General features: G+C 33.3%; 1 protein-coding gene across 1 annotated transcript; it reads left to right on the top strand.

Annotated features, from left to right (window-relative positions):
* The first annotated feature begins 5,871 nt into the window (after positions 1-5,871).
* On the top strand, positions 5,872-11,609 carry LOC128159889 (uncharacterized). The gene is made up of 2 exons (XM_052823107.1): positions 5,872-5,932; positions 9,002-11,609. Exons 1-2 carry the CDS (start codon positions 5,926-5,928, stop codon positions 10,621-10,623), a joined length of 1,629 nt encoding a protein of 542 aa, XP_052679067.1. The 5' UTR covers positions 5,872-5,925; the 3' UTR covers positions 10,624-11,609.
* The last annotated feature ends 1,002 nt before the right edge of the window (positions 11,610-12,611 follow it).

Genomic DNA, 12,611 nt, shown 5'->3' with positions numbered 1-12,611 from the left:
CTATCTTTAACAGCTATTTACAATTATGAAAAAAATAACAAGATGCCGAATTAACCAGATTCATAGAGCCAAATTCACCAGGTGCTGAATTCACCAGATGCCAAGTTCACTATTTACACAGGTGCCCAATATTTCCGTTTTATCTGAAAGAATGCTTCTTCTTACATGATTACTTCTTTGTTTGACAGCAACGTGCCTCCAAAATATGATAATGATATTGAATTATGAATAAAACGCCATTTTTTATAACAAATAAGTGTGATTAAATATGTAAAATAACAAAACATAAGATAGAGTAGTAAACCTTTCTCCAATCAGTGTATATAGTTTGGCTATGGATATGATTAACTTAGGCTAATACAGAGTATTAAATCATATAAAAGATAAATCTCATCCCTCCAAATAAAAAACTATAAACAAACTTTATTCATGTGCGAGAAATATTTGCGAGGCTTATGTGGAAAAAGGCTAGGTCGTGAAAATTAGTTGCCGCGAACCAGGGTTTTTTTTTCTCAGAGAATTAGGAAATACATTTGTCACGAATAAAAGTTGGTTTACAGTTATACGATCTCCTTTTTAACTTTTTCCACACATTTATGCTGTTTTTGAATGAATATCATGAAATAAAAACACTAACGTTAAATGAATTTGTTGATCTTTTAAAGTCGAGATGCAAACTTTCTTTAATATAACTATTTCCTAAGTTTAATTATAGAATATAGCACAAATTCTTATCAAACATTCGCATTTTCACAAAAAAAAAAAATCATTTTTATAATAGCTGCATTTCCATCGATTTTATATTCTCGTGAAGTTTACAATATGTTACTCTGCTCATAGAGTGTAAAGAAAGGTTTTTACATGCTCTGGAGAGTTCAGATATTTATCGTCAAATAATGATGTTTATTTTAACTATTTTTGTCAGAAATTAACTGATTTTATGTTATATAAAGTTTTTACTGGTGCAAATATATTTACATAGTTTCTTTCTACAGTCGACCGTTGCCCTGGAAACACATCTGGTTGCTAAACGCTTCTTTTAGTCGCTGTGTAAGAGGTCTTCTGAGAATATGGCCAATTCGAAAGCGAGATATAAAAGATGCTGTTGGTATAACGGTGACTGCTGGTGAATGGTTTCCATTATTTAAATGACGTTATCAGCAAAATGTAATAAAAAGTCTTATAAAAAAATAAAAAAAGAACAGCTGTGGGTTCATTTTATATCACCGGTTCATGTATCTATCTTTACGGAGGGGACATGTGATTATCTCATATTTAGTAAGATAGACAATCGCTGCTTTGTGTTCTTTAAGAAACTGACCAAATTAGACAGACGTGTCTAATCGACATCTTTTATTCTGCTTTATAAAGCTACGATGGCCGATAGCGGCCGCCACTCAACACAAACGTTTTGTGTGTAGCGTGTACAACGTTTCACTGACACATTACACCTAAAAGTAAAAGTGTACGGTGTCATTGCAAAATACACTCTACACCAACGTGTACAATTTCGTGGGTGCGTCTTTTTTTCATTGAGGATGTAAATTCGTGGGGAAGGGTTACCCACGAATAACACGAAATTTGAGCCACCACGAATTCTAATGATTCCACAGTAATTCGATTTGTTAACATTATTTTTCAGATTTATACTAAAGTTAATCACAAAGATCTTTTAATTATTTTCAGTAATTCCTAGTTATGTTATATTCACCAATGATTTGCAGCAAACACAAGATTTCCGTAGAATTTACATGATTTTTAATTTTCAAATTATAATTCTTTATTGATTCTTTAAAATGAATTGCTAGATTTAGTTCTAAAAATGAAGGAAAGAATTCGAAGTCGAGCTAATTCGAAAAATTTAAAGGTGATTGTATGTCCTTGACATAAAGAAAGTATTATTGTTTTCGCCATAAAAATTTAAAGTTAGACAAAAATCAGCTTATTTTGCAAATGTCATGAAAATTTTACCATGTTTGATAGCAACTGATGTTCCTGGTTAGTAGGCACACTTATTATAACAACTAGAGATTGTAAACACGAAAAAAAATTTACTAGACCACCCAGACCAGATGACAAGTGTTTTTCATTTGCATGAGTAAAAACGATGGTAAAATTTTTGCTACGCACACATCATCTTTTTGAATGTGTGATTAAATATAATTTAAAACTAAAAACGCTAAGAGGAGGATATCATTTTCTTTGGGATTCTCAAAACAAAATCGTTTTAAGAATCTTAGTTATAGAACAATTGCGATATCTCTGTCTCAAAGGTCACTGTGTAAGTCTCAGAGATAAAAAAAATTCTTTAAAAAAACTTCACGATATATTGGAAATTCTTAATTTGATTTATTGACTCTTGTCATAGACCTCGATAACAAAAAATGTAATTAAAATAATTTTGATACATTTTAATTGCGTTAACAAAATTTAAGTTCATAACCGCTGGTTAATTTCCCCCAGTTGAGAGAATAATTCGCCAGGATACTACTGCAATATTGAGGAGGCTGTGGAGAAGATGACATATTTCAAAACAGTTCATAACGGAAAAAAGACGAATCTTCTGGAAGGTTAACAGTCTCGACAGCCGTCGTGACTGTTCAGTCAAACACAACAAGATTCGATTTATATTTACAATATTTTATATAAGATAAAAAACAAACAAATATACACAAAATATACGCATCATGGACAATGAAATTTAAAGTTCTATGTTGTCCCAGGTCTCCAGCACGGGTACGTTGTATAGGCCAACTGGGAATGAGTATGACCGGCATGGCGTGAGACAGTGGCAGATAAGTATCACCATGGTCATGGACTGCCAGAAACTAAATAAGGAACTTATTAAATTATACAATAAACATATTTTGGGTTACATGATCAATAAACCATACATAAATATAGGCTATGTCCCATCGACTTAAATATAACTTTATTGCAACAACAGCACGCCATACAACAGCACAAAACCACAGCGAATACGAACACTGCATAACATTAAGAGTATCACACTACTTGAAGAGACAATACAGCTGAAAACACATATGTGAATAACTTCAGGTTTACCTACTGTATCGTTAGGAAATCAGAAATAACGTTGATTGTAATAGTTGAAATGCATAAAAATCCCATTCATATACCTAATTAACGTAATTTTGAGCTTCCGGAAATTTAAGGGTCGTACAAACGGGAATAATTTTATATCATTTATTTGTACCACGTGGATTTTGATAGGGATTGACACGTGCTGAAAACTAAAGATCTTCGTCCGACTACGGTCATCATGGTATACGAGGTAAAAGGGACTCTCTAAATGGAACACATAATCACTTTCGCGATAACTTATTATTGGAAAACTTGGTTTACCAATTTCTGTTCATTTAAAATGAACAGACGTAAATATGTCAAATAACCCCTCGGAATCTCACTTACAAAAATTAATTTAGGTTGTAGCAACTCTTATGATAAACACGCAAAATACATGCTTACAAAATAACAATTGTGATTATCTTTAAAACTGTGTACAATTATTACCTGATAGAAGTAGAAAAGACATATTTATATCAAGAAACATATCCAGGAGAATCCTTTGCGAGCCCTGCATGTGTTTTGTTTGCAGTAAATACGCATTAATAATACAGGCACGTAGCATCGGGGGGGGGGGGGGGGGGCCTGGCCCCCCACTTATTCTCGCAGCAACAAATTTTTTAAAATTTACATATAAGAAATGGAATTATCATGGAGTTGCCCCCCCCCCCCCCCACTTTTTTGGGAGTATGTAAAAAATTGCTATGAAAATAAGGAAATGAGGAGTGAAATTGAAGTTATATAGTACGCCAGCCCCCGATTTATTTCAAAAAGAAATTTGTAATTTTCTGAAAGTTTATGCATTCATGAGTAGTGCAAAAATACCGAAACCGATCGGAAAAATTTTTCTAGTCGGTTTTTTTATAAGATGCGCCGTACTGTCTCTTTAACAAAGAATAAACACGTCTACACGATAATAGTAAAACTTACTCCAAGTAGGAGAAAGGGTTACTCGAACCTTAGCTGCTCATACCTGTCAGGAAGAAATCGTGGCCACTGTCTGCCAGGTCTGCAATGCGGCAGTTTAAATAAGATAATTAAACAATAGAATAGATATAACTGCCAGATTATAAAAAAAAAAGCAAATCGAAAGGAGACTTTACATTTTCTTATTCATGAAATGTTTTCGGTGTTTCTAGTTAACGAGGCCGGGTCTAATTTGTTCTGCCCTAGATTTTTGAATGAAATTTTTAACATGAATTTCTACTGATATAATTATTATTTTAGGATAAAAAAAAATAAGACATTTACCACACAGTACATGGTTACTGTCTTGAAATATATGAATTAATTAAGCTATATTTAGGCGGGTTAAGAAAACGTGACAGAGGGCTAGGCTTACTGAACCCTCTTCACGTTTTCGACCCGAGCCCAAATTGAGCTTATACTTCGAGACATTTATGTTTATTCCACAATATAACATTAATTTTACGCATCAAACGAGCTATTTTAAACAAATTTCGCTGAATATCTGCAGTTGAAACTATCACGCCATGGCGTCAACCAAGCAAAAAGATGACGTCACAATACAAATGAAACGCTGCGCGAAAGCGTGCGTACTCGTTCTGTACTTGGCCTCGTAAAGTACAATTTTTAGGTGACAGATATTGGAGATTCTTAATCGAACATGAGTAAAATCACGAGAAGTAAATCTCGCAGGTTTTAAATTTTTTTTATCTTATTTCAAATTGTCTCGATTTGATGCAAACGGTTGAATCGCGGAATTAAGTACTCGCGTGATATAGGGATTCTACAGTACTGAGTGTTATGTGGTTAACTCTGCACTCAAATCTGCCCGTAGCAAACGACACACACAGAAAAATTTCGAGATTATGGTACATAGTTTTGGTGGTTCTTCAATTATTGAAAAAATGTGGTTAAAGTTCCTTTGAACGTTTCTTTGTGAAGTTACATATTTGATGACTAATATATGAACGAGTTTATTGAAGACTCAAAGCCGATATATCGTATAGCTCAAAACAATGCTTACTGTAAACCAACATTTTATTCACGTGCAAGAAATTTTCATGAGGTTTCCGAGAACCTTGTCGTTGCGAATGTTTCATGCCGCGAACAAGTTTGTTTCCTATAGTTGTGGTAACAAAAAGTGTTTGGATAGATTAAGTCGTCGCGAACTAGTTAACCCTCAGTAAATCGCGAAATAAAGTTCTAAATAAAGGTTGGTTTACAGTATGACATTGTATTTACAGGGAAATATTCGTCCTTATTTCATTCTTGTCCTCCTTGTCAGCAGGCGAACACACACTGTATTCTGCTTCCTATCAACCATAGGGTATTAACACTGATAAAACCATTGGTTTTCTGAAAATTCCACAGCTTTGTTTTTTAGGGTTTTTTTTAAATGGTGCACTCCCAAAGCTATTTACCTTGTCAGTGCTTATCGATTAAATATATTGTAGGTTCTTTTTTTTAAATCTTAACTTTACACGGAAAAAAAGGTGAAGGCCAAATGAAATTGTTAGCGATTTTACTGCCATTTTCCTTTTTCTGTAAACCATGAAGTTTTACTAGTTTAACAGATATCCTAAGGATATTAAATTCTCAATGTACATTTCATATTTGTTAAACTCTCCTTAATAGAACCAGACCATGGAACATTTCATGTTGTATGCTTTTAAGGAAAATTTAATTCACGACAAATAACTCCCATATTTGCATTCAATGCAAACGAAACCAGAGTAAACTCTCTGTCCCATTTCTCTTTATATTTGCTTTGAATCACTCTCTTTGTCGATCATGACAACGTTTTTGTTCTTTATCTAACCATGTCACGTGAGCTTATACAGGTAGTTAGGGACACTTGTGTGGATAACCGCCATGTCTGGTTGGTATTTTTGTATGATTGAATATTTAATCTGTAAAATATTTCTTTGCACAATATAATATACTCATGTTTATAAATTGTTTATCCCCATTAAGTTTATTAAAATGTTTCTTCGATAAATTCTACTGAGGTAAATGCAGCAACTATGTTCCATAAAAAACCATATTCTTTGATTTTTGAAATCATAGTTGATATACAGAATAATTGTTATCTTTTTTTGGTCTCACTACATCGTATATGTAAAGTCGCCAAGCACCAAAAATGTGGTTTTTTTTTTAAATGAGTCAAACGTTTTATTGTTCTGCCTGATGTAGGGCGCCTATACAGTAATCTAATGTAAACCAAGCATGCTGACACATGTTCTTTGTGGGAATTGCGTACTAGATAACAGTTCATCTACTTAACAAAACTATTAACAAGTGTACTGTGGTTTCATTAATATTCAAGGGTATCAATTTTCGTGGATAAAGTGAAAATCACAGTTTTAAGGATACGTAAATTCGTGGCCAATGACCCTATCAATAGAAAATGTTAATAGAAATTACACTTCAATGAACATTTAATTTCGTGGATCAACTTAACAACGAAATCCACGAAAATTGGTATTCAACGAATATTAATAAAACCACAGTATATAGACAACGTTCATGACACTAAATGGACGGGTGTGTCGTTTTGTAGTCAGAAAGTGTTAGAAAAAACACTTTTACTTCGTGACAAAAAACATGCAAATAAGTACATTCATTTGTCCCTCAATATGACAATGTGTTTCTATCAAACAAATAATACATGCATGTAAATAGAGGTTTCGGTAATAGTCATTTGCTTGGCTAAATATGCATTGTATTTTAAGCAAAAAGAATCATCTTTTGTTATATTTCTACATCGAAAATATATTGAGAATTATTTTACGATATAAGAATTGACTTCTTCAAATTCTGTACTTCCAGTTCATACCAAAACTGATATATCTTAATAAATCATTGAAATCTGAAATATAATTTATATCAGTCTCAAGTCATGACCATTGACAATGTGTATGACACTCATAAGCAAATGAATTCTATGTTAATATATAAAACAATACTGATGTGCTATACATACTTAAGGTCAATTTAACTAAGCATTTTGAATACAACTAGACTTTGACCCTTGCGTGCACGTGTCAAAATTGCATATGATATCGGACATTTACGAAATAGATACATCGACACATCGTATTCTTGACAATTAATGCTATTCATTTCACTACACTCTGTTAAGTTAGAATTATCTAACTGCGTCTCGGGACAGGCCTTCATCACAGTTAAAATGTCTCCCATATACCCGTAATGTAGCAGAAATTTCAAAATAGGTTTGAAATGATTTTAGAGAAAAATAAATAAATGAATTTGCATTGAAAATAACAGTCAAATTATTCATAACAACCTATTTTGAGGCTGTAAATACCTTTCATCTAAAAATTTGATTCATATTAAAGAAGAATTCAACACTTTTTACCAACGTTTTTTACACACAATGTTGACATTCAGAACTTTCGGGATTCTTCATATTAAAATGCACTGAGTTATCTCCCGTATTTCCTTTGATGAACAGAATATATAGCAAATCTTAAATGAAAATTTACACGTATTTGTATCATCGTTTCTGAGTTTATCCATGCAAATGTGATATTGTGGAAACAAACTAAAGAGTCTCCCGTGATTAAGCGTGAATGTAATGCGATTGTAAAATCCAAAAAATCCAGATGATTTCCGGATTTTAAAAAAAATCGTTGATCATTAATGAGTGAAGCTTGATTGAGAAAAAATAAAAACAAATTGGTAACCTTGAAGTTCCAATGATGTTGAAAATATATAAAACAAAAGACAGTACGCTTCCGATTTCTCGGTATTAAAGACCAAAAATTCGAGTCAATTATTTTAATATAGTGGTATAGATTGCCTTTTTGCTGAAATTAAAAAAGCATCTCGGTTAACTGGTTATAACTGCGGAAAGATGCGAATATCAGATGGTCAAAAACATGTAAATTTGTCGGAATTATTTATAAATAGCATTAAATGCAAGCAATCACATTCTCCTAATTTTAATTATCGGTAGTCTCATGATTCACCATTAGAAAAAATTTGCTTTGATAACACTAAAGTTTTCAAGGTCTCTATAATAGATAGCTTTGATTACCGGGGGATTACAAGTCCTGAGTTTTAGTTTTATTTGTTAGTCAGGGACATTACCGCCACAAACATCATAAACGTGAATATATTTCAATAGAACAGGTAATTCAAAACCATATATGTTGAATTATCTAAACTTAAAAACATAATTCGGAAACCAGCGATATACTGGATAATCCGCATACTACTGGCCATATTAAATTAATATGCTCTGCTCTTGTGACATCTTTAAAATAAAATGAATAATTAATTAAATATCAAAAAAGCATTTATGGGTCAAGTTGCTATAAAAAGTGAAAGAAGGTATTTATAATTGTTTCCTGGCTTAAAATTCTTTAGAGATATTATATACTAGCTTATTAAAAAATTTAGTTACCTTCATCTTGCTCCAATTTTGATTTCACAAAGAAGTTGGTAGCAGCAGGTGGCTTGATGGATGGTTGTTTTCGTGTTCTTTGTAACATCATTCATTCCACCATGGTCAACCCTAAAATCCCTCAAAATAAAAAAAATTATTACTCATAAAGTTTAACATATCTATTCTTCTTGTAGATAATGTATTAGCTGTCAATCTCTCCTTGTGTCATGTGTACACAATAGAATGTACCCTGTCAATAAATATATTCAGTTGTACTATATTTAAGTTAAACATACCTATTGCACGGCAATATACATATTTGTCATCCAATTACGATCCCGATAGTCATCCGTTAATGAATACAGAGTAAAGTTCAAACTAGTAGTTGTTCTACGTGCTATCTATACTCATTGAGTTTTAAAGAAAAAGGGAAACAGAAATGTATAGAGTATAATTAGCATTTATCTTTTGTTGATCTTCCGTAACCCTGTGAATCCGGATTTTGAGCCAGCAATATATTTTTTTTTCTTTTTCCAGATCACAAAAAGAAGCATTTGACCAAGGCCCAAGTTGTCTTGCGTTGTCATGTCTGTGAGAACCCTCTCCAGGTTCTCCAAATGTACTGTAAAGTATGCTGTAAATATTTATGCAAAGCATGTGTTTCCAAACATCTGTCCAATAAACCAAAAAAACATAACTGTCCTAAACATTCCTCAAACATAACTGAAAAAATTTGTGAACAATGTGACTCTCCTATCTGTGCAATATGTGCTTCTTCCAAGCAACATAAAGGTCATACATTCGTTTCGATTTTTGAAAACTATGAAGAAAAGAAAGAGGTCATTGAAAAAGATTTAACAGAGTTGGAGAAATCACTTTACCCTATGCATCAAGAGATTGCATCTAACATTCTTGTTCAGAAGGCTAATTTGAACGAAAACTCAAAACAAGTGTTAAAAGCAATCGACAAACATGGAGAAGATTTACATAGAAAAATAGACACCATTATCAAAAATCTGAAAGCAGATCTTGATGAAATGAACTCCAAACACCTAGCTGTTCTGAATAAACAGGAAGATGAAATCACAAGAAGAATTTTGGAAATCAGTCAAAGCATTGCAAATTTAAAGAAAATTAAATCCAGAGAGTTCAGACTTCCCCCTTCTTTCAAATCCAGAAATGCTATATTTAGAGAAATACCGTTTGATCAAAATGTCTCTTTACCAATGTTTATTCCTAATAGGATAAACAAAAAGCAGTTATACAGTCTGTTTGGTTTCTTATCGGATCATACTACAAAATATGCAGGTGCTCAGTCTCTTACACAAGTCAGTCCTCAGAAAGACGAACCTCGAGTCATTGCAGAAATAAGGACGGAATATAATGACGCTAACGAATTGCGCAGCATTTCTTGTCGGGATGATGGGGACGTCTGGACGTGTGGAAGTGACAGCATAATGAGACTCTGTAATCTCCAGAAAGAATTGATAAAATCAATCCAAACAATGTCGGGGGAAATGCCATTCGCCATTGTAATAACAAGAAGTGGATATCTTGCTTATACAGATAAAAATGACAGGACTGTGAACATAGTGAAGAAAACTCGAATAGAAACAGCTATCATACTTCGTGGTTGGAGGCCTCTTGATTTATGTGGTACATCTTCTGATGACCTCCTTGTAATCATGGAAAGCGATGATTATAAGCAAACGAAAATTGCGCGTTACTGCGGCTCCACAGAGAAACAAATAATTCAATTCGACGACAAAGGTGAACCTCTCTATTCACCTAGTGGGTTCTCCAAAAATATCAGTGAGAACATAAACCTAGATATCTGTGTGTCAGACTATAAAGCCCGTGCAGTACTGGTGGTCAATCAGGCTGGGAAACTCCGGTTTACCTACACTGGTCCTTCCTATACAACTGCTAAAGGACCATTCAATCCAAAAGGCATCACTACAGACAGCAAGGGTTGGATTTTGACAGCTGACCCAAACAACCGCTGCATCCACATCCTGGATCAGGACGGACAGTTCCTCCGCTACATTAACAACTGTGATTTGCAAGATCCAAGTAGTTTATCTGTGGACTTTAGAGACAATCTTTTTGTAGCTCAGTGTAACACGGGTACAGTGAAGAAAATCCAATATCATTTTTGAATATATGAATATTCTGTGTATCCACTTATTATGATTTTTTTATATGACTATATGTTAAATAAATATTTGTACGCTAGTTATAGGTTTGTTAATGCATGCTCGTTTCTGAAGCCCCTTTTACAATTGGCGCTCAAGCAGAAACTTCAAAATATTCGTGAGACCGAAAATATTAGATATGGGTCGTAAACTGTTACCAAAACAAACGCATATGAAAAAGTACTCGTGCGAAACTCGCACGATTTAGAGCGACCGTTGTGCGATGTCAACGCATTGAATCTTGCGTTGTAGGATAATGCGATATGATCGCACAAATGACCAAATGATCCGACGATTGAACAAGCGACAATGCGATACATGTAGGACGTACGAGTAAGAGGGGGTATACAAACCACCCATTTTTGACGCTTGTTAGTAGGTTTATTTGAATGCAAGAAAAGATACCGCCCAAGAAGACGACAAAAACAACAGCCAAAATCAAGGTCAATTGATTGTGGCCAGAAACAGATTTGCTTATACGGTATATACTGTATTAGAGAATAATTCGCCCCATTTTAATTTTCGCCTATTTCGCTCTTTCTGTCAGTAAGCGGAATAAGACTAAGCGAATCCAAATGTCTCATATATTTTTTTCTTTTTTACCACAAAGGTGTTGGGGCGAATTTGAGACAAGCCAAAACCGCACGTAGAAGCAAAAAAATTACGAAACGAAAATAAACCTGTATCCAGTATAAACTAGTGGGAACACATGAAAACTGAAATTGATAAATCTTGCAATGATAGTCAAACGTTGCAAGATTACATGAGAAACAATGAGCAACAGTCTCATGGACGCACAGCAAACGCATAAACAGCTGCAATTTATCTTATGATCTTTAAAAATCGTGCATCGCTCTTGCTAATACACAAAACGTTCGTACGTTGCATTGCAAAAATTTGGATCGCATTCGGTCGCATCTGATTTGTGCCCACTATTTTGAGGAGGCTTGATGCGACCACAAAAAGGCATGGAACAAATGCGAGAGCTTGTGTCGCGTATGCGATTGCTTGTGCAAAGCCAAACAATCCTTATCGCAAAGTGCTGTAGAGTGTTCGTGCGCCAATTGTGAAGGGGACTTTAGAATTTGATTAAATGAGATAACTTCAAATTTTTGTGTCTTAAGGAAGGAGTCTTTTTATTATCAAACATTCTTCTTATAATAAAAAATGCATGAAATTTTGACACAGTCAAACGAATCATATTACTTAATGATTCTTTCAGTTTAATTAAATTTGACCTTTTTGTTTTCGGATAAAGGTCAGGTCAAGGTCACTACCTTTTTCCTCAACGTAAAGAGTGATAAAAATAAGTGTAGCTCTTTATAGTTCTGTAGACATTTGTTTAAGATTTGAAGATTCAAATCTTCAATGAAATCATAGACCATGAGAGTGTCTATCAGCTTATACTACTAAATTGGAATAAATATTTATACTAAAATTGATATTGCTTAGCCCGCATTTCCTCTAATTTTCTTAAATTTTTAAGAAATTTTGATTATTTTTTTATGCTTCCAATAATAAAATATTTCTAATTTTTATGTATTATGAAGACTTTATATAAAGATATAAATTGACAGAAAAGCTAATATATTGACCGTTTCATAAGAGAGAAGATTTTTTCACAAAAATCAATGTATAGAATGGGCGCTTTAAAAAGCTTATAAAAATGTTATTTGATAGGCAAATCATATTTTAAAAACATATTCTGAAACCCAAGTATCATATCATTAGTTCACATTAGTAAAAAAAAAATCCAACATTATTGTTATTGTTTTTAAAATGCTAAAACAGACTCATTATATATATATAATCTGCAGCAATTCTGAATTGCGCAACATGTGATATTTTCCTACGCCAATATTACGCAAAAAATATAGTCCTTGTTCCAATCTAAACATTGATTACATTTTTCTATGCCAAGTTGTATGATAGTAAAAAAGAAAAAAAAATAG

The sequence above is a fragment of the Crassostrea angulata genome, chromosome 8 (genome assembly GCF_025612915.1).
Source record: "Crassostrea angulata isolate pt1a10 chromosome 8, ASM2561291v2, whole genome shotgun sequence".
Lineage (NCBI taxonomy): Eukaryota > Metazoa > Mollusca > Bivalvia > Ostreida > Ostreidae > Magallana > Magallana angulata.
Note: the sequence above shows the minus strand (reverse complement) of the source record. Positions and strands in the feature narration are given on the sequence as shown.